The 24999-nt window shown below is 35.8% G+C and overlaps 1 protein-coding gene across 2 annotated transcripts in view; it reads right to left on the bottom strand.

Moving 5' to 3' along the window:
• The window catches only part of CARPA (Carbonic anhydrase-related protein A), a 304577-nt gene that overhangs the window by 31402 nt on the left and 248176 nt on the right, over nt 1–24999 (bottom strand). For both annotated transcript variants that reach the window (XM_076536805.1, XM_076536806.1), the window contains exon 5: nt 8932–9027. In XM_076536805.1, coding sequence (XP_076392920.1) covers nt 8932–9027 — 96 coding nt within the window. The remainder of the gene's footprint in view (nt 1–8931; nt 9028–24999) is intronic.

Genomic DNA, 24999 nt, shown 5'->3' with positions numbered 1-24999 from the left:
TACACCATCTCTTGTTACATAATATTATTTATTATTAAATAGCATCATTTGTTACATAATATTATTTATTAATTTTTAATATTGTTTGATATATATCTTTATATGATAGAAATCCAGTTTGAATTTCCCGCCACAATATTAATTATTATTTTACACCATCTTTTGTTACATAATATTATTTATTATTAGACTGTATCATTTGTTACGTAATATTATTTATTAATTTTTAATATAATTTGACATATATCTTTACATGATAGAAATCCAGTTTGAATTTCCCGCCATAATATTAATTATTATTTTACACCATCTTTTGTTACATAATATTATTTATTATTAAATAGCATCATTTGTTACATAATATTATTTATTAATTTCTAATATTGTTTGATATATATCTTTACATGATAGAAATCCAGTTTGAATTTCCCGCCATAATATTAATTATTATTTTACACCATCTTTTGTTACATAATATTATTTATTATTGCATTGTATCATTTGTTAAGTAATATTATTTATTAATTTTTAATATAGTTTGACGTATATCTTTATATGATAGAAATCCAGTTCGAATTTCCCGCCATAATATTAATTATTATTTTACACCATCCTTTGTTACATAATATTATTTATTATTAAATAGCATCATTTGTTACATAATATTATTTATTAATTTTTAATATAATTTGACATATATCTTAATATGATAGAAATACTGTTTGAATTTCCCGCCAATTATAATGGCGTTCGAAAGGCTATTAACAAGCTACATTACAGCGTTCTATTTGTCAGTTTTTTGTCGTGAATCCTCGAATATTATTTGTCTAACAAAAATTTAATATATTCAGCCAATTTTTGTTCATTTAAATGTTAATAATTTAATAATTCTTTTAGAGGTTATGTTTCCATCCTCCCACATGTTCCCAAAATAATTTTATAAATCGTTTCTAATTAATCATAACAAAAGTTCCATAAAATCCTCCTTAAAAAGTATCAAAATAAAATTTTAATCATCGACAGCATAATTTACATCTTTCGAAATCGACTCCGGAAGTAAACGTCGGACAAAACACGTTGGCTCCACAAGCGGGAAATCCGTGTCGCCGGATGAGTTTTTCCCCCAGACGAGATTTTTCTCGTCTCGCCTCGTTAATTTCGCGTCGAGCGATTTTTGGTTAATGATTTGGAAAGACTCGAGCGGAGCGAGACGTTCGGGTAACCGGCGAAAATTTTTGTGCCATTAGTGCTCGTTCGTAGCTTCCCGAAAAAAGCGTGGGACGTTGTCGTTTTCGATAAACAATGTAAAAAAATAATAAAGACGATAGCGGGGGTCGTAATAAATTTTTTTATGGAAATCTTCCGGACGTAAGTACGTTTTACCGTCGGTTTTTTGTTTCGCATTATCCCTGTGATAAAATATTAAACCACGTGCAGGTGGGCACAAAGAGAAGGCGAAAAATGAGATTCAGTGGGGCAATATGAAATTTATCGCGTATTAAATGAACGTTCGTAAAAAAATTTAGGGGGCGTATATTCTGACAGAGTATTGCAAAGTTGAAACTTTCCCTCTCTCGTCGTAGGGATTGTTTAACGCTCGGAAAATTCTTTTTCATATTTCTGCCGGTTTAACGAAATGTTTAATATGAAAGGGAACTTTTTTAATATTATAATATTAACGTGTCGATATTTTATTCGTTAATGGGCACAAATGAGTATTTCCGTGAATACGGAAATAATTTTTTAACTGAAATTAACGGAAATAAGGAACTTTTAATTAGAATATGTTAATTATTTTCTAATTGAATGAATTGGTCTTTGTACTGTAAGAAGTATATTTTATTACTAAGGGTACTTTAAGTATTCAACTATAAATTTTTTATTATATTTTAATTTATTTTAATTTTATTCAAAAATTTGAATATTCCAAAATTTCAAAATTCCCCAAATTGTAAATTCACCAAATTCTAAATTCCCCAGAATCCAAATTCCCTAGATTGCAAATTCCGCAAATTTCAAATTCTCCAAATCCCAAATTCCCCAAATTCCAAATTCCCCAAATTCCCAATTCTCCAAATTCCACATTTTAAATTTCCTAGATTGCAAATTCCGAATTCTGCAAATACTAAATTCCCTAGATTGCAAATTCCGAATTCCCTACATTCAAAATTCCCTAGTTTCCAAATTGCAAAGTCCCCAAATCCCCCAAATTCCAAATTCTCCAAATTCTAAATTCCCCAAATTTCAAATTCCCCAGATTCCAAATTCCCAAGATTGCAAATTCCCCAAATCCCAAATTCCCCAAATCCCAAATTCCCCAAATCCCAAATTCCCCAAATCCCAAATTCCCCAAATCCCCCAAATCCCAAATTCCCCAAATCCCAAATTCCCCAAATCCCAAATTCCCCAATTTCCAAATTCCCCAGATTCCAAAGTCCCTAGATTGCAAATTTCCCAAATTTCAAATTCTCCAAAATCCAAATTCCCCAAATTCCCAATTTTCCAAATTCCAAATGTCAAATTCCCTAGATTGCAAATCCCGAATTCCCCACATTAAAAATTCCCTAGTTCCCAAATTGCAAATTCCCCAAATCCCCCAAATTCCAAATTCCCTAAATTCTAAATTCCCCAATTCCAAAATTTCCCAAATTCCAAATTCTCCAAACTCGTAATCAGCAGATGTTTCTAAAAGTTTATATCAGAGAACAAGTATTCAACTTTTTAAACAAATGAATTTGTTAATTATAATTTTCCATAAATTATCACTAATAGTATAATTATGAAATTTGACTGAAATTTTATTATTTAACCCAGTTACTAATTCCATCAGCATTCGCAATAAAAATGAAACAAAACACGCTCGAGATAACTCTCCCAATTATTCTCCGGTAAAATAAAAGTTTGATTATAAAGAAAACGGGCGCTTCCTGTTCCAAACAACGAGGGAACACGGACAATCAGAAGATAAAAAGAGGGGCGTCGAAAAATAGAGCAGAGCGAAGGAAAGCGAGACGTAGAACGAATGAACGTGTTGACGAACCCTTTAAGTCAACTTAGACCCGATTTTGTTGAAGCATTCTGTCAGAAATCAGAAGCATGAACGCTTGTTTCCCACGTTTGTTGCCTCGTCGCTCGAGCTTTCCAGTTTCTTCTAGCGGAACGCCGGTTCCACGATAAGAGAAAGAGAAATATAGACAGAGGGGAGAAAATGCGAGGGTGAAACGAGCAGGTGAAAGCAGAATGTTTCCTTCGAAACTTTGGAATTTACTCTCGGAACTGCGCCGACCGTCCGCGAAAAACGTCGGCTGGCTGTTTGTTTGCGAGAGTCCGAGCGAAATAATTGTTCTGCCATAAGAATATCGCCAACCAAATCTCCTTTCTTTCTTTACTTCTCTTTCTTACGTTCCAACAGTTTCCAACCGGGTATTTATTGCGCCGTACTTTCCGCTTTGTCATTGCCACCTTGACATTTTTCGAAAGTACAAATTTATGGGCGGATTTTTGAGATGTGGTTTCTGGAATTTTTAGTGGGTTGTCGTTTTGAAGTTATTGATGATGGGAAGGGATAGATTATGGTTAGGTTAGGTAGATTGATTTTGAGGGGTAGAAGGATGTTACAGGTGCATGAAGTTTGTGAACATGAGGGTGTAGGTTATGGGAGAGCTTTTTATTTGGGGAATTTGAGGAATTGTTGGAGATTGGGGGATTTGGAGAATTTGGTGAATTTGGGGAATTTGGAATTTGGGGAATGTGCAATTTGGAATCTAGGGAATTTTAAATTTGGGCAATTTGGAATACGGAATTTGGGGAATTTGCAATTTGGGATCTAGGGAATTTTAAATTTGGGGAATTTGGAATACGGAATTTGGGGAATTTTCAATTTGGGATCTAGGGAATTTTAAATTTGGGGAATTTGGAATACGAAATTTGGGGAATTTGGAATACGGAATTTGGAGAATTTGGAATTTGCAATGTAGAGAATTTGGAATACGGAATTTGGGGAATTTGCAATTTGGAATTTGGGGAATTTTAATTTTGGGGAATTTGGAATACTGAATTTGGAGAATTTGCAATTTGGAATCTAGTGAATTTTAAATTTGGGGAATTTGGAGAATTTGGAATCTGCAATGTAGGGAATTTGGGGAATTTGCAATATGGAATCTAGGGAATTTTGAAAATGGGGAATTTGATATTTGGTGAATTCGGAATTTACAATCTAGGGAATTTAGAATTTAGGGAATTTGGAATTTGGGGACTCTGGAATTTGTAGAATTTGAAATTTGAGGGATTTGGGGAATTCGGAGAATTTTTTAAGACTTGAGGGATTTGAAGAATTTAGGGAATTTTTGGAGACTTGGGGAATTTTGTGGTTTTGGGGATTTGAGGAATTTTGGGAAATTTGGAGTTTGGGGAGTTTAAGGGATTTTAGGAATTTTGTGAATTTGGAACTTGGGGCAATTTAGGGAATTTTTGGAATTTGGGGAATTTTGGCAACTTTGGGAAATTTGGAAAATTTGGATCTTGAGAATTTCTAAATTTTAAGAATTTTTGAATTTTGGGAAACTTGAAAATTTTTTAATTTTGAGAAATTTGGATTTTTTGAATTTTTAAACTATGAACTTTTGACTCTTGAATTTTGAAATTATACTATTTGAAAATTTTGATATTAATGATATTCAGAACTCGAGATTTTATAATTTTGTAATTTCAAACTTCAAAATTTTGTAATTCCACAACTATAAAATTTAGTAATCTTGAGATTTGAAAATTTCTCAAATCACCCATAATTCAAGCAGAGCAACCCTCACCGTATCACGCGAAAATATTCTAAATCATTCAAAACAAAAAATCAGCTAGTTCGAATACTTCCATAATTCACCCCATATACAAAACGTCGTATAACCTTTTCAATAATTTCCCCGTGTTCGTTGCATCAAAGGATCCTGAATATCGTAATCGCGAAAATAGGGTAAATTGTAGAGGCGAATGTGGCGCAGTACTCGGGTTGCTTGTTATTCGATAGCAAATGGGTTACACAAGATTTCCATAAAACAATTTGTATAATGGTTGTATGTTGTACAGCATTTTCAGCTACTTTCAGCTGTTGTTTCAGTTGATACCGTTTGCGTGAGCGTGTTACGGATTGCGTGTACGATTACGTGTGTACGAGAAAAGAATTTCTTAATGGATTTTTGATGGCACGTTGCGGTCAAAGTCGACTGCCATTTAAAGTTTTCTCTGCTTTCTACTTGCCTCTTCTTTCATCGAGTCTTTTAAGTTGCAAACAATACAGCTGGATATACGTGTCTTCTATCAATTTTTGAAATACCTCGTTAACCTGCTTCAATTTCATAGTTATTTTTCTTCTTTCAAAAATTTACTTTTATCATTTTTTACGTGTTTCATTAATTCACTGTAATATTATTCTAATTATTTTTCTGAGTTATAGAATTTTACTTTTCACTTACAAAGGTAACTAATTGTAATAATTTTTTAAATATTTTATTGAGCTATTTAAAATTTTTGGAAAATTTCATTAATCTATTGTAATAATTTTCAAACTTCACTCATCCTATACATTCAATACAATTAATTAATAACATTAATACAATTAATCAATAACACCAATAGAAGCAATCAATAACATCAATATAATGAATCAATAACACCAATAAAATCAATCAATAACACCAATAAAATGAATCAATAACACCAATAAAATTAATCAATAACACCAATAAAATCAATCAATAACATCAATACAATTAATCAATAACACCAATACAATTAACCAATAACACCAATAAAATCAATCAATAACACCAATAAAATTAATCAATAACACCAATACAATTAATCAATAACACCAATAAAATCAATCAATAACACCAATAAAATTAATCAATAACACCAATACAATTAACCAATAACACCAATAAAATTAATCAATAACACCAATAATATTAACCAATAACACCAATAAAATTAACCAATAACACCAATAAAATTAACCAATAACACCAATAAAATGAATTAATAACGAGTACACCCAATATTTTAAAAATGAACCATTGTTAACTGAACAATTCCCATGTAAAAAAAAGAATTTTTTTTTTGAATAAGAAGAAATTCGGAAGAGCTTATCACAGTATCCGATCATTACTCTAATGAGCTTAACATAGAGGAATATTAATTAAATTAATTGGACTATTAGAGGGGAGAGACAAGGATTCGTGAAAGAATCGAGCGTACAAGAACAAAGGGGTTGAAAAGTGGGGATGGAGGCCATAGAAATCGACGTTGACGAGGGATGGTTTCATCGTGGAGCAACTTTGAAATTTATTGTCGAGTTCGCGAGCAAGGTATCGCGTGTTTGCCGTGTCCTTCCGATCGAAATAATTATTCTGTAATAATAACGCGAGCAATCAGACCCAAGGAAACTGCGAAAGTTACCAATGGGATTATTCGTGGAAACAAAACTTTCGAAATTCCCTTCTGGTGATTCCATTTCGCGAGTGTAACTGCTATTAACTGGAGAAATTAATAGAGAATGTCGGGGAATTCGATGTTATAATTATTAGTTTGTATGGTTGTTCGAGATTATTGTGTTCTCATCGATATTTGTATTTACGGAATAATTCGTAATAAAATATAGGAGTGATGTAGTTTCTAATTATTTTTATTTATTTATTTATAAGCAGATTTAACTTTTTAGAATTAAAAGTTAAAGACTACGCTTAGAATTACCACATGTTGCATGACTAAGCGGTGGACTACTACCCGTTGAATATCCACGCGCTGGTTTACTACGCGCTGGATATCCACACGCTGAATATCCACACGCTGAATTACTACGCGTTAGATTACCACGCATTAGATTCCTACGCTTAGAATTACCACGCGTTGCATTATTACGCGTTAGATTACTACGCGTTGAATATGCACGCGCTGGATTACTACGCGTTGCATATCCACACGCTGGATTAATTCACGTTGTATTACTACGCGTTGGATTACTACGCTTAGAATTACCACGCGTTGCATTACTACGCGGTGGACTACTACGCGTTGCATTACTACGCGTTGGACTACTACCCGTTGAATATCCACGCGCTGGATTACTACGCGTTGGATATCCACACGCTGAATTACTACGCGTTAGATTATCACGCATTAGATTCCTACGCTCAGAATTACCACGCGTTGCATTATTACGCGTTAGATTCCTACGCGTTGAATATGCACGCGCTGGATTACTACGCGTTGGATATCCACACGCTGGATTACTACACGTTGTATTACTACGCGTTGGATTACTACGCTTAGAATTACCACGCGTTGCATTACTACGCGGTGGACTACTATGCGTTGCATTACTACGCGTTGGACTACTACCCGTTGAATATCCACGCGCTGGATTACTACGCGTTGGATATCCACACGCTGGATTACTACGCGTTGGATATCCACACGCTGAATTACTACGCGTTAGATTATCACGCATTAGATTCCTACGCTCAGAATTACCACGCGTTGCATTATTACGCGTTAGATTCCTACGCGTTGAATATGCACGCGCTGGATTACTACGCGTTGGATATCCACACGCTGGATTACTACACGTTGTATTACTACGCGTTGGATTACTACGCTTAGAATTACCACGCGTTGCATTACTACGCGGTGGACTACTATGCGTTGCATTACTACGCGTTGGACTACTACCCGTTGAATATCCACGCGCTGGATTACTACGCGTTGGATATCCACACGCTGGATTACTACGCGTTAGATTACCATGCATTAGATTCCTACGCTTAGAATTACCACGTGTTGCATTATCACGCGTTGGATTACTACGCGTTGAATATGCACGCGCTGGATTACTGTGCGTTGGATATCCTCACGCTGGATTACTACACGTTGTATTACTACGCGTTGGATTACTACGCTTAGAATTACCACGCGTTGCATTACTACGCGGTGGACTACTACGCGTTGCATTACTACGCGTTGGACTACTACCCGTTGAATATCCACGCGCTGGATTACTAGGCGTTGGATATCCACACGCTGAATTACTACGCGTCAGATTACCACGCATTAGATTCCTACGCTTAGAATTACCACGCGTTGCATTATTACGCGTTAGATTACTACGCGTTGAATATGCACGCGCTGGATTACTACGCGTTGGATATCCACACGCTGGATTACTACACGTTGTATTACTACGCGTTGGATTACTACGCTTAGAATTACCACGCGTTGCATTACTACGCGGTGGACTACTACGCGTTGCATTACTACGCGTTGGACTACTACCCGTTGAATATCCACGCGCTGGATTACTACGCGTTGGATATCCACACGCTGGATTTCTACGCGTTAGATTACCACGCATTAGATTCCTACGCTTAGAATTACCACGCGTTGCATTATCACGCGTTGGATTACTACGCGTTGAATATGCACGCGTTGGATTACTACGCGTTGGATATCCGCACGCTGGATTACTACACGTTATATTACTACGCGTAGAATTACCATGTGTTGCATTACCACACGTTGCACAATTGTAGGTCACAATGAAATATTAAGAAAAGAATTGAAACTCACAACCAAGTGTTAATAAGAACTTGAAAATAAACCAATTACAAATTCTTTAAGTGCCAAATTCCCCAAATTTTAAATTTCCAAAATTCCATAATTCCGAAACTTCCAAAATGTCAAATACCAACGTTCTCAAACATCAAATTTCATATCCTAGCGTCCATGAATCTACCCTTGTGCCACAATGTACTCATTCCATGTAATTTCCACTCGAAATCGCGTGATCGATTTCCCCATTCCCGAACGAAATACAGTAGTATCTTAGACGATTTAACGAAGTATGATAATAAAGTCTTGTAGCGAATATCGATCACTTACCTGAACCATTAACGATATCGCGACCAAGCCTTGACTCTTGTGCTGCGCCTCGCTCATATTGTGATACAATTCAGCATTGAAGCCGTACACTTGTATCTGCAACAGAACATCAGAACAAAGGGCCATGAAATTATTTCCGCGTGTAATCACGTCTTGTATATCTCGGCGTGTAATTACGACGAGAAATTTCGTCTTCGCGCGAAGACATCGCTCAAACAATTCGAATATCGCGCTATAATATACGTTTCGTTAATCTGTGACTTGTTAATGGTTTTTTAGAAATGTGAGAAAAATGGGAGAAAAGTAAGAGGAGGTGGATATTTTTTTAAAAACAAAACTTGTTATAATTATTAAAAATCGCCCCTTTGGTGAAATCAACCCTTAGGTTATAATGAATTCTCTAAAATAAAATTACCAATATTCTATTGACCTAAAATCGAAGATCAATAGATTGCAATCCTCTCAAATAACAATATATAACAATTATAAAAATCATCCTAATCGAGCTCACAATCTTATCCCAAAAACAATCCCATCCCCTATCCCAAAACCCAATCGCAGTCACCATATTCACCCAAACCCAAAAATCAGTGGATTAGTATTCTGCCTGAAGAGGAAAATCGCCTGAAAGTCTGTCGACGGTGTGAGACATCCTCATAAAGGAGCTATTGAACCGCAAAGTAACAACCAGGTTGCTGTTGAAATCGCTGAGCCAGCCGTATCCGAAAGACTCCGAACAGTTCACTAAGAAGAGATGCACATATATGTACATGCGAGGCATGTAGTCCTTTTGCTCTTCAAAGCGATCGACAGAAGTATTTAAAGCCTGATACGTTCGCGGATTTCCAGCCATGATTATGCCGTAGTGGTGGCAAAGTAGCGGATAAAGCAAAAGGGGGATCGGGAGTAGGCTGGGGATGAGAGGCAGTTGTTAACAGAAGTGGTAGACCCGATGCTTCTTCTCTTAATGGAAACTTGATGTCCAATTTCTGGTACGTAATGAATTACTTCACAATTTTTACTGTACTTTTCAATTTTTTTGGTAATTTTTCTGTGGTTTTATTTTTTATTGTATTGATTCGGTTGTGGTTTATCGTGATTTTTGAATTTTTAATAGTTGGGGGATTTTCGAGTTTTTGTTAGTACTTGATGGGGAGTTGCAAGGTTTTATTAGCAGTCGATTGTGATTTTCAGGTTTTTGTTAGTGATTGGAGGTGGTTTTCAATTTTTTGTTAGTACTTGGTTGTGACTTTCAAGTTTTTGTTAGCATTACATTGTGACTTTCAAGTTTTTGGTAGTACTTGGTTGTGATTTTCAAGTTTTTGTTAACACTAAAGTGTGACTTTCAAGTTTTTGTTAACACTACATTGTGACTTTCAAGTTTTCTGTTAATCCTACATTGTGACTTTCAAGTTTTTGTCAGTACTTGACTATGACTTTCAAGTTTTTGTCAGTACTTAACTATGACTTTCAAGTTTTTGTTAGTACTTGGCTGTTATTTTCAAGTTTTTGTTAACACTAAAGTGTGACTTTCAAGTTTTTGTTAATACTCGATTGTGAGTTTCAAGTTTTTGTTAACACTACATTGTGACTTTCAAGTTTTCTGTTAACCCTACATTGTGACTTTCAAGTTTTTGTTAGTACGTGGTTGTGACTTTCAAGTTTTTGTTAATACTACATTGTGACTTTCAAGTTTTTTTGGTAGTTCTTCATTGTCACTGTCAAGTTTGCTACTTTTCTATTCTAACTTTCAAGTCTTTGTTAACACTACATTGTGATTTTCAAGTTTTATTAACACCTGGTTGTGTGTTTCAAGTTTTTTGTTAACACTACACTGTGGCTTTCAAGTTTCTTTTTAATATTCGATTGCGAGTTTCAAGTTTTTTGTTATTATTACATTGTGAGCTTCCACTTTTTTTTTAATTCTTCATTGTGACTTTCAAGTTCTTATTAACACTCGATTGTGAGTTTTCAGTTTTTTGTTAATTCTTCATTGTGGTCTTCAAGTCGTCGTTAATACTACATTGTGATTTTCAAGTTTTTTTGGTAGTTCTTCATTGTCACTGTCAAGTTTGCTACTTCTCCATTCTAACTTTCAAGTCTTTGTTAACACTACATTGTGATTTTCAAGTTTTATTAACACCTGGTTGTGTGTTTCAAGTTTTTTGTTAACACTACACTGTGGCTTTCAAGTTTTTGTTAATACTCGATTGTGAGTTTCAAGTTTTATTAACACCTGGTTGTGAGTGTCAAGTTTTTTGTTAGCACTACATTGTGGCTTTCAAGTTTTTGTTAATACTCGATTGTGAGTTTCAAGTTTTCGGTTAATTCTTCATTTCAGTTTTCAGTAATCCATGCTAGTGATTTTTAAGTTTTTGCTATTACTTTAGTGTAGCTCTGAAGATTTCTGTTATTACTTGATAGTGATTTTCCAGTTTTTGTTGATACTCGTTTGTGAATTTCAAGTTGATGTTAATACTTGGTTGTGAGCTTCAAGTCTTTTGTTAGTACTTGATTGTGACCTTCAAGTTTTTATTAAGACTTAATTGGGACTCTCTATCTTTCTGTTAATATCTGATTGTGATTTTCAAATTTATGTTAACACTCGTGTGCTATTTTCAAGTTCCTGTTAATACTTACTTAGTTCTAACATTCAAGTTTTTATTAATACTTGATTGGGACTGTCAAGCTTCTTGTTAATACCTGATTGTGATTTTCAAGCTTCTTGTTAATACTTGATTGTGATTTTCAAGTTTTTGTTAATATTTGTTTATGAAGTTTTTATTAATATACACTTGATTGTGGGTTTCAAGTTTTTTGTTAATATTTTATTGTCACCTTAAACTTATTTTTACTACTGCATTGTGGCTTTCAAGTTTTTTTATTAACACTTAATAGTGACATTCAAGTATTTGTTATTCCTTCATTGTGGCTTTCAAGTTTTTGTTAATACAAGGTTAAAATTTTTCAATTTTTTGTTAATATTCGACTGCGACTTTCAAGTTTCTGTTAACACTTGATCATGAGTTTCAAGATTTTCTCAATACTTGGTTACAACATTCAAGTTTTTGTTAACACCGCATTGTGTCGTTCAATTTTTTGTTACCACTCGATTATGACTTACTTGATGCATTCATTAAAATTGCAATAATATCACAGAGAATTTGTTTATACACAGTACGTCTATTTTAATCACTCAACTACTGAAACCAATCTTTCAAGATAAGTTAAAATTCAACCACGTTAAAAATGTTACAGCGTTAACCTAACCTAAAAGACACCAAACCACTTAAAATTAATTACAAGGCTACACAGAAGCAATATTTCCCCTATTTCAGATTCTTCGTTGTTGCACAGAGGTGTCACGTTTATAACTCCATCGTACATTATTAACACCGAGTGAAAATTACACGACGGTACCGATATCAATAAATTAACCAGGCCACAGGACGTTCCAAATTGCATTTACTATTTCCCTGCAGGGCATTAAACATAGAACGACTTTCGTAATCGCAGTTGTACCTAGGATTCGATTACACGGCTACCTAAAATTCAATTAAATCGACACGCGAGTGTGCGAATGAAGCACGTACACATATGTGTACATATATATATGTATATATGCACAGGTGATTCTGGCCGGTACTTCTCCATGCTGTTTTCAACGCGCAGGAAAATTATAAAATTTAATTTACGAACGACGAGTTTCAATTTATTTCAATCATCGTTTACTCGATAACCTTTTTTTAATTGTTCCTCCCCGAGTAAATTCGTCGTTTTGTAATTTTGTAATTAAACACGTAAATTGTCGGTGCGTATTTCATTTATTGGGAACGAAGAATTTTGTGGTGCGATTTTTTTGGAAATGGTGATTTATCGAGCGAGGATTTATCAAGCGGGGATTTAAGAAGTTTCGCTGTGGTTTGATAATGAAGTTTATCAAATATGTTACTTGAATTATGATTACGTTTTCAGTGTTAAATAGACATGTTGCTTCTAAAATTATAAACATTAGGTTTAACACAAATATGATGGGTTTTACAATTTCATTTTAAAATTCTTACTTCGAACTTGTTATTCATACTTATTTCAGCGGTGACTTTTGCAGCTATACTGAATTTTATTTCCGTTTCATTTATTCGGAATCGAAATAATTTTGTATCATGGCAATACTGGTGCCTGTCAAAGTGGAAAGGTATCCTATAATCCGTTTACCGAACCCGAAATCGTTAATTAGATATTTAGATAGATTTATCGACTTCTCAGGAAATTTGATCGCGCGTCTTACTGCCACAACATGGCCGCGATGTAACGTCACGTGGTCATCCATGTTGTTTCGCGCCGCCATTTTGTGTACCGGTCGTTGCACCCGATTCTTTTTCGTACAATAAGTCCTCGAAATGGCAAACGAAAATCTGTGAATCGTTGCTGAAAGCGAACGATATACCAACCGAGGATGAGTTGTACGAGAAAGTGAATTAGAAGAAAATTGAACTTTACAGATAATTAGATAAAATGTCCGGAATTGGAAAATATTTGGAATTAAGAGTTCTTGTGTTCCGAGCCATAGTTGGTCCCTAGGAAAACATTTACAAGTTATTGTACAAAAAAAGATTATTATAAGCAAAAGACCGTAGAGTATTTAGTTTGTTACGGTTCTTCGTGTTTGTTTTTCGCAACCGTTTTATCGGCAGATTTCTTAATCTCGTTGTCGCGAATTTACTGAAAGGAACGCCATAGCTATCGACGCTTCGTTCCTACGGGAGAGAAACACGGTATCAGGAATGCATAGAAGAATCCATATCGATCGAATATTTACGGGAAAAAATGTGAGACACGAGGGAGATTCTTTGTTTTGTCGAAATTGAAGCTCTTAATAGAGCATCGCGGAATGCTGTGCAAGAAGTATCAATCGACGAAATGTTCCCAAGAATTTTTATTATCATCCTGAAGTATTACGGAAATATTCTGTGACTGTCGATTGTTCAAATATTTGTTATACTGAAAGAGCTTTTGCTATTTTTTGTCACTTTTATTCAATTAAAATTTATTTTAATATTTACTGAGTTAAAATTTATTTAAAAATTTATTGAATTGAAATTGCATTTTATTATCGTAATTTACAATGAAATAAAATTGAATAATTATAGTTCTCGTTGAATTAAAATTGAATTTCCACGTTGCAATTTTAACTGAACTGAATTGGAATTTGGGGAATTTGGAATCCAGGGATCGTGGAATCTGGGGAATTTGTAAATTTGAGAATTTGTGATTTAGTGATTGTGGAATCTGGGGAATTTTGAATCTAGGGAACTTGGAATCTGGGGAATTTGGAATCTAGGGAACTTGGAATCTAGGAAACTTAGAATCTGGGGAATTTGGGATCTAGGGAACTTGGAATCTGGGGAATTTGGTATCTGGGAAACTTGAGATCTGGGGAATTTGGAATCTGGGAAATTTGGAATCTGGGGAATATGGTGTCTGGGTAACTTGAGATCTGGGGAATTTGGAATCTGGGAAATTTGGAATTTAGGAAACTTAGAATCTGGGGAACTTGGTATCTAGGGAACTTGGAATCTGGGGAATTTGGTATCTGGGGAATTTGGAATCTGGGGAATTTGGTATCTGGGAAACTTGAGATCTGGGGAATTTGGAATCTGGGAAATTTGGAATTTAGGAAATTTGGATCAAATTAAAAAAATGAATTAGGTGATAATAGACACTGGATTAAAATTGAGTTGAATAGTCTAATTTACTCTGAATTAAAATTAAATTAGACGATTCTAATTTACACTAAATTAAGTTTGAACCAAATAATTTTGAGCTAACCCCTATTTCAATCAAATAGTTATACACATAACTATGTATAAATGTTACATAAATGTAACATAAATATTATTTATAGAAAAATAAATTGTACCAAACTTTTCACAGTAAATGACAATATATCACAAGTTATGGGATGATGGTTTTAGACGTACTGTTATGGTGTTTCCCATAGCGGCACAATTTCGAACATGGCTCTCTGGCCAGTGACTTGGATCCCGCCATGAGTTATGGCACAATGACTCGGATGCTCCCTTGCACAATGTTTTGGATTACACCATGAGTTACGACACACAGATTTCAACAATCACATGAATCATAGTATCATACTTTAAACGTTATGGTTTACCAACAAATTATGTTCATGTAAACTTCAGGAACACATGAATTTTTGAAAGTTCACATAAATTATTTTCTATATATTTATACATCATTTCTTACGCGCTTTTCTACGTACTCAGACATTAATTTTTACATATTTTTCTATACAACATAGTCATAAATATTCTGTCGCGATCTTCATGAATTATTTTTAAGATATTGTACATCTTAATTGTATTTCAGATATTTTGTTAAGTTTTAAAACGTCAACGACTTGAAAATTTAGGTACTCAAGATTTAAGGAATCTCGAAAACTAACTTTAATTAAAAATTCGAAAGCTAAAGCTAAAAATTGTTGTTAACGTCCCCAAAGAAAGTGTACCTGAAAACGCCACTTTGTCGACACAATCGTTAGAACCTAACGATTCAGCCAATTATTAGAAGCCGACAAAAGCGAAGACAAAAATCAAAGAGCTTTTAAGCATTGTTCCTCTTTCCTTCGACCTTCGAGCATCCTGTTCGAACCGGTAATGGCATTGCCATGCCACTTCCGTCGCTGCTTCAGCCTCGTTCAAATGCCTACGACGCGGTGGCTCGTGTTTCAAAGACATCGCGAACAGCCTTGCGACGCAACGAGTGCGATGAAGACCGAGGACAGAGTCGACATGCGAAGAAAAGAGAGAGGGAGATACGGCAGATTGTCGAGGATGAGCGTAAATCCAGCGAGTCTGATCAAAGTACGACCAGCACTACTTGGATCAAGGGAAGATTCCTCGTCCTACATGCATTCTCTTCTGCATGTGTCGGCAATTGTTAACGTTAAAGCTAAACGGTTAATTAAGTTAGGTTAATTAATAGCAAAAGCCCTAGTTTTCATTATAACAAATATTTGAACAATCGACAGTCACAGAATATTTCCGTAATACTTCAGGATGATAATAAAAATTCTTGGGAACATTTCGTCGATTGATACTTCTTGCACAGCATTCCGCGATGCTCTATTAAGAGCTTCAATTTCGACAAAACAAAGAATCTCCCTCGTGTCTCACATTTTTTCCCGTAAATATTCGATCGATATAATTTCTTCTATGCATTCCTAATACCGTGTTTCCCTCCCGTAGGAATGAAGCGTCGATAGCTATGGCGTTCCTTTCAGTAAATTCGCGACAACGAGATTAAGAAATCTGCCGATAAAACGGTTGCGAAAAAGAAACACGAAGAACCGTAACAAACTAAATACTCTACGGTCTTTTGCTTATAATAATATTTTTTTGTACAATAACTTGTAAATGTTTTCCTAGGGACCAACTATGGCTCGGAACACAAGAACTCTTAATTCCAAATATTTTCTAATTCCGGACATTTTATCTAATTATCTGTAAAGTTCAATTTTCTTCCAATTCACTTTCTCGTACAACTCATCCTCGGTTGGTATATCGTTCGCTTTCAGCAATGATTCACAGATTTTCGTTTGCCATTTCGAGGGCTTATTGTACGAAAAAGAATCAGGTGCAACGACCGGTACACAAAATGGCGGCGCGAAACAACATGGATGACCACGTGACGTTACATCGCGGCCATGTTGTGGCAGTAAGACGCGCGATCAAATTTCCTGAGAAGTCGATAAATCTATCTAAATATCTAATTAACGATTTCGGGTTCGGTAAACGGATTATAGGATACCTTTCCACTTTGACAAGCACCAGTATTGCCGTGATACAAAATTATTTCGATTCCGAATAAACGAAACGGAAATAAAATTCAGTATAGCTGCAAAAGTCACCGCTGAAATAAGTATGAATAACAAGTTCGAAGTAAGAATTTTAAAATGAAATTGTAAAACCCATCATATTTGTGTTAAACCTAATGTTTATAATTTTAGAAGCAACATGTCTATTTAACACTGAAAACGTAATCATAATTCAAGTAACATATTTGATAAACTTCATCATCAAACCACAGCGAAACTCCTTAAATCACCGCTTGATAAATACTCGCTCGATAAATCACCACTTCCAAAAAAATCGCGCCACAAAATTCTTTGTTTTCCAACTAAATCTAGTTTTATTTGTTCACGAGTCGTAGTGATGACACATGTTCCAAAACGGTCTCGCAGTTCCAAACTTCCCATGAAATCTTCATCATGTCCTCATGGAAATTCAGTGGGAGTACGTTTGAAGGGTAATTCGCGCGTCAGAGACGCCAGGCGTCGCGACGTTCCTGCGGCCTATGGGCATGCCATATCAGGATTTCAGGTACAATGCTGTATTCCAGCGTGATAGATATACAGCAGTAATCCCCTGCACCCATACCTCGTCTCTTCATGGTTATAGAAGCCATATTAACTCGCGAGTATGCTGCGTGCACCTCCGCTCACGCCTTGTGCGTCTACCTGCGACCTAACAATGCGCCTACATCTTCGGGGTACCCGGCTGCATTAGCATATACATGCGTGCGTGCATATGGCTGCAATCTGGACCATCTTTGATCCAGGATAAATACATATATCTCTAAATTTCGTGATTATCATACGTTTAATGGGGGCAATTTTCAAGAGGTTTTGGCATTTTTGGTCGTTTATGTCAAGTTTGGAATTTTTAGATTATTTGGATCTTTGAATTTGGGAAATTATAGGATGGTAAAATCGTAATGAAGAAATATGGGTTAGATCATGTTGAAATATGTGCGTGATATCATATATTCATAAAAAATATAAAGTTACGTATTTATATGTTCAAACACACATTGGTAAAATCACACCAAACACTATAACAAAATTACAAACTTCTTCCAGATCCAAACGACAAATTTTGCAAATTCCAAATTTCCCAGATTCCAAATTCCCCAGATCTCAAATTTCCCAGATACCAAATTCCCCAGATTCCAAATTCCCCAGATACCAAATTCCCCAGATTCCAAGTTCCCTAGATCCCAAATTCCCCAGATTCTAAGTTTCCTAGATTCCAAGTTCCCTAGATTCCAAATTCCCCAGATTCCAAGTTTCCTAAATTCAAAATTCCCCAGATTCCACAATCACTAAATCACAAATTCTCAAATTTACAAATTCCCCAGATTCCACGATCCCTGGATTCGAAATTCCCCAAATTCCAAGTTTCCTAGATTTCAAATCCCTCAAATTCCACATTCTCCAAATTACAAACTCCTCAGATTCTAAATTTTCCAGATTCCAAATTCCCTAGATTCCAAATTTCCCAGATTCCAAGTTTCCTAGATTCCAAATTCTCAAAATTGCAAATTTCCCAGTTTCTAAATTCCCCAAATTCCACATTCTCCAAAGTCCAAATTCCTCAAATTCAAAATTTCCCAAATTCCAAGTTCCCCAGATTTGAAATTCCCCAGATTCCAAATTTCCCAAATCCCAAATTCCACAAATCTAAGTTTGCTAGATTACAAATTCCCTATATTCTAAATTTCCGAATGCCAAATTCCCCATTCTCTAATTTTGCAATCCCTAATTTCCCAATTCCTAATTTCACAATCCCTAATTTCCCAATCCCTATTTTCGCAATCCCTAATTCCCCAATCCCTAATTCCCCAATCCCTAATTCCCCAATCCCTAATTCCCCATTCCCTAATTTCCTAATCCCTATTTTCGCAATCCCTAATTCCCCATTCCCTAATTCCCCAATCCCTAATTCCCCAATCCCTAATTCCCCAATCCCTAATTCCCCAATCCCTAATTCCCCAATCCCTAATTCCCCAATTCCTAATTCCCCAATTCCTAATTCCCCAATCCCTAATTTCCCAATCCCTAATTCCCCAATCCCTAATTTCCCAATCCCTAACTTCCCAAATCCTAATTCCCCGAATCTTCAATTCTCCAAATTTCCCAAAATTCCCAAATTACCTTCCAAAATTCCCAATTTTCCTCCAACTTCCATTTTTCTACCTTCAAAAAATCCTCAAATTCCGCAATCGCAAACCGTCAAAGTCATTCTTAAATTCCCAAAATCGATACCAACGCGTCAGTCCAAGTCAACCACTCAAATCCCCATACCCATCTCATCAAATGTAACACCCCAATGTATCGAGAACCCTTTACACAATTTCACTCTTACAATCGATGTTCATGCTCCTCAAAACACGTGACTAGTCGCTGCGGGACCGAGAGCAACTTGTCACGTGTTACCGTACAAGTTAAATCAGAAATGGTGGTGCAAATTTGCTTAATTATTCCTCGCAGAAACGTTAACCAGCCGAGAGAGAGAATAAGTAAGTAAGAGAGAGAGAGAACACTGTGGCATTCCTCTCGTAATTGTAGTGGTCGTTTATAGTTGAACGACTCTCGTCGCGTTGCAATTGTCTGTTGTCAGGAGTGGCACTCCTGCTTCCGGCCGGCGTTAAAAGGCCGTCAACTCGAGAACGCGTCGATTTTTTCCGGCCAAGCCGAGCCGGTTTACTTTGAACTCGCGGAACAGGAAGTTCCGCCTTGCGAGTCCTCGGGAAAAAATTCTTTCCCCTGGCGTTTTTTTACTTTATTTTCTATCGCTAGGAATCGCCCGACGAACCGGCGACTTTACGGCTGAATTGTTGTTTAACTTTCACGATAAACAACCGGCCAAGAATTCTTTGCGTCGTTACTTCTCGTTAGAGCGAAATCATAATTCTCTTTTTCGATTTCTCGGGTAGATTGAAGGAGTTTGAAAATCGGTCGATTTTAACAGGGAAGAATGTTCGGGGTTTAGGGGCAAGCTGGATAGTGGGTTAGGGATTTATTTGGTGGGCGTTTATTTGGTTTGATTTTCATGGTTTTATGTGGGTTTAGGAATTATGTGTTTTGATGGAATACATTTATTATTATACATATGTGTATTGATATATGATATAATAATATGCATACATGTGTGAACTGATATAATACATTCATTACTACACATATGTGTATTGATATATTATATAATAATATGTATACATGTGTGTACTGATATAATACATTCATTACTAAACATATGTGTATTGATATATGATATTATAATATGTATACATGTGTGTACTGATATAATACATTCATTACTACACATATGTGTATTGATATATTATATAATAATATGTATACATGTGTGTACTGATATAATACATTCATTACTACACATATGTGTATTGATATATTATATAATAATATGTATACATGTGTGTACTGATATAATACATTCATTACTACACATATGTGTATTGATATATGATATTATAATATGTATACATGTGTGAAATGATATAATACATTCATGTAGTAGTACACATACATATGTGTATACATATATTAATACATACATATAGTATACATATATTAGTACACATACATATGTGTGTATATTAATACATACACACATGTGCATTAATGTATGATATATTACTATATACACATACGAGTATTACTATATTACATTCATATATTAGTACACATACATATGTGTGTATATCAGTAACTAATATTATTTGTTATAATATTAATATCAGTAAGTAATATTACAATATAAAATTACAATACAATGTCACAGTATTTTTACAATACAATAATTACATAATGTAAACATTAGAAAGTATGCATGGGTAAATTTAGATATGCGAAATCGTAGATATACGAACCGACAAAGGAACTTATCGCGAGGGTGATTAGAGCACAGGTCGAAAATCTAGGGTGCCCAATTGATCGGTTAATTCTAGTACCGAGTCTCTGTATAGATCAATGGCCATGGAAATCGGCGCTGCGGGCTCCTGAGGACCCTTTTGATGGGCATAGGTATTTGCGAGAAGCATGACAGCCGGTATGCCACGTAATGGTCAAACACCGAGCGACCAGATTCGAGTGCTATTATTATGGCACCAGGGAGGGCACAAATTGACAGCCATAATTGGTTTAATTTCTACGCGAAGTTAGTACGTCTCCCATTCTCGATCTGCTGCACATCGTTAACCTGCATTATAACGTGCGTAAATCTTCCATATTGATCGTCCCTACGTTAATGTCCGTGCATTAATTATACGCGTGCTTAAGACAGAGATGTATTTTACTTCAAATTTCATCTATTACTACTCTGCTTTAATGTACATTGAATAACCACAAATCTAATTTGTGCAACAAACTAATTTGGTCAAAAATTTTAATTTGACAGAAGAAATACGTCAAGGATTAAAAATATACAGTGTAGGACAAAAATTTTGGTGCACTTGAAATATGTAAATAAAAGCAACAAGAAGGATTACTGATAAATAAAAAATTTTCAAATTGATCAAATATAGAACCCTATAATATTGTGAAAATTTCTGCAATTCACTCGATAATTCACCGTCACGCAATTTCCCGTGGAACGACGAATCATTGGATCTCCCAAAAGATCGAACGAAATTGGAGCACGAAATCAGCGACGTTTCATCCGGTCGGTTGCATAAATTACTCGCGATACTTGGCCAGCGATGGCTGTGTGATGGTTTGTCGAATAATCAACGATTTGTAGAAAGGTATCATCTATGTATAGATAAAGGTATGGAAAGCAATTCATCAGCTGGCTATGTGCGTTATCGCGTGCGAACCCGTTATCGAGAGTAGCTATTCTAATTTCGCTATAGCGCCGTCTCTCTCGCGCTTTCTCTCTATGTAATTTAACTTCATGGTTTAATCTTTCCGATGCAAATGCGGGTAATAACGTAAGGGGTCTGGGGGGTGGGACGAGGCTGAAAGTAACCGAATATTGCGAGATTATTAGGGAGGATAAAATCGTGTCATCGAATTCTGATGAAATATTACGAAATTGTTGACCGAAAATATTTCGGCTATTCGCGCGGAATTTTATCTCTGTTACTTTGGTAATGGTGTTTGGAAACAGTGCTGGAAATTTTGGCTTGTTTAATTTACTGATTAATTATTGATTTGTACTCTTGTCATGGCCACATATGTGAGTCATACAAAACATATGTAAAATTGTAACACGTTCATAAAATCACACTAACACATCATTCATACACGTAATTGTATCAATACACATATGAGCATATATTAGTGTATCATACATTAATTCACATGTGTGTATGTATCAATATACACACACATGTATGTGTACTAATATATGAACGTAATATAGTAATACTCATATGTGTATATGTTAATATATCATACATTAATTCACATGTGTGTATGTATTAATATACACACACATGTATGTGTACTAATATATGAATGTAATATAGTAACACTCATATGTGCATATATTAATATATCATACATTAATTCACATGTGTGTATGCACTAATATACACACATATGTATGTGTACTAATATATGAATGTAATATAGTAATACTCATATTTGCATATATTAATATATCATACATTAATTCACATGTGTGTATGTATCAATATACACACATATGTATGTGTACTAATATATGAATGTAATATAGTAATACTCATATGTGTGTATATTCATATATCATACATTAATTCACATGTGTGTATGTATTAATATACACACACATGTATGTGTACTAATATATGAATGTAATATAGTAATACTCATATGTGTATATATTAATATATCATACATTAATTCACATGTGTGTATGTACTAATATACACACATATGTATGTGTACTAATATATGAATGTAATACAGTAACACTCATATGTGCATATATTAATATATCATACATTAATTCACATGTGTGTATGTATTAATATACACACATATGTATGTGTACTAATATATGAATGTAATATAGTAACACTCATATGTGCATATATTAATACATCATATATTAATGCACATGTGTGTATTAATATACACACATATGTGTGCAAAGGTGTATCATAAAACTTCATCGACAAATTTTCACGATGCAAAATGATCGAAACCAATTTGTAATTCACGAGTGTTTCACGCCGACCGTGCGTTATTAAGTATCGTACAAGGCTTGAAGAGTAATTTTCATGAAAACCGAAATGCATGGATATCGGGATCGTATCATTTCCAGCTATTTCCAGTATCCAGAAGCTAAAATTTGCTTTGTACCATTCTTGTTTACAGTCTCGCGCAAATTGGCCGTAGCTGTGGTCAGTGTCCATACAAACGTGTCCCGTTTATGTCGGTTAGACCGATTATCAGCTCTGTTTGCTTTATATCGCGACCGGCCGCGAATCGAAAGCTGGCTGATTGAAATTAAAAATAATGTGCGTTGACCGATGCTATCGTTCCTACCAAAACATGCACTCGCGTTTCTGTCTGATTGGAATTTCGGGCATGTAACGTTTCACGCTGTTCAAATGGATTTGATGAGCAGGAAATTTTACAAGTTTCAAAATTATTTCTTTAATAATATATTTAGAATTTTTTAAATTTACGAATTCTGAGGTGTGCGTTCTTATTGACCACACGAGAAAGATCAGACAAGAGTCCGGGTCCATAAAAACGACATGCATCGATTTTTCTCTCTAAAGGTTTATCCTCAGAGTTGCGTGCCGCAAGAAAACCGAGTTTCGCCGCGATAACATTTTTCGCCGGAAAATAGCTCCCCGTTCGGGTTTTCGCGGTGTCAGGTGTATCCCAGCTTGTGTCGAATCCGAAAAAGTCGCAAGTAGGTCAAAGAACTAGAAGCCAGGCCTGATTCTGTGTATGGCCTGGTGCGAATGAAAAGCTTCTATGGCTATTCTCGAGGAAATTCCATCAGACACGCGAAATCCTCGGCTCAAGGCGCTTCAAGAAACTCGACTTTCTCCGTTAAATTCCGTCTCCTTTGAGGTTATCTTAGCTCGTCGTCCTTTTTTCAGTACGAAATTATTCGCCCAGACGGGAGATTCGAACGAGATTCATAGACTGATATCGATGGTAAGTTACATCGGATCTCTAACTATCATTCCCAAGTTAAAACTCGGAGTTTTATATTAGCTATTCTCGCTCGCAGTCTCCGAACGAAAGAGATAGACATTTACTGTGACTGTCAAAACATTACAAAGTTTATTTTTAAAGCAGTTTTTAAATTTTTGCCAATACTGCTGCACTCGTCCCTCGCCGGGGAAGGGGCCGCATTGTAATTCCTCTATCAGCCATCTTTCGGCACTTCTGACAAATGTTCTAGGGGTTTTGACCCATTTTGAGAAAGTTTGCTTCCTTGGCAAAAAGTCGTATCTCGCACGGTTTGGCCGGAACCTACATAGGCAGGTATGCCGCCTTGGATCCCGCCCTCATCAACATCTCCTCCGTCAGCCACTTTACGCTGCTTCTGACAATTTTTCCAGGGGTTTTGGCCCATTTTGAGAAAGTTTACTCCTCTGACAAAAAGTCGTATCTCGCACGGTTTGGCCGGAACCTACATAGGCAGGTATGACGCACAAGGTGCGTCCGCATGTTTCACAAGGTTGTACCGTACAAATATGTAAGAAGGCAGCAGGATTACACGAAGACAGTGTGTAACTACTCTCCGTCATAATTATTATCCAAAATTAACCTTCGCAGGGTCATAAGTTTCCATTCGAAGATAAAAAGGACGCACCTGCGTCCTCAGAAACGACACAAACGATACGTCAGAGGGTAACAGGATTACACGGGGCCAACGTGTAAATTATCTCGGTCATAATCAATATCCAAAATTAACCCTTGCAGGGTGTTTCAGGGTTAGAAAAGGATAACGGTAGGGTGGCAGGCTACGCCAGTTCCCCAAGGACGAGGAAGGGACGTCGGGTCACGGAGAGACGAAGGGTATGTTTGAAAGCCCTACAGAAGGACAAGGGGATTCCCAGAGCCAGGGCACTCGAGCCGGTCTGAACCATTACCGGCATGTTTGAGCGACGAGCCGCTTTGATGCCGAAAGCCTACTCGAGAAGGAGCTGATGGAGTGGCTCGAGTGCTCCTCCAACGGTCCATGCTTGTCCCACCACCTGAACCGGATGTCCGCAGGGTGGTTCACGAAT

The sequence above is a fragment of the Megachile rotundata genome, chromosome 11, assembly GCF_050947335.1.
Source record: "Megachile rotundata isolate GNS110a chromosome 11, iyMegRotu1, whole genome shotgun sequence".
NCBI lineage: Eukaryota > Metazoa > Arthropoda > Insecta > Hymenoptera > Megachilidae > Megachile > Megachile rotundata.
This window is presented reverse-complemented; position numbering and strand designations above follow the sequence as displayed.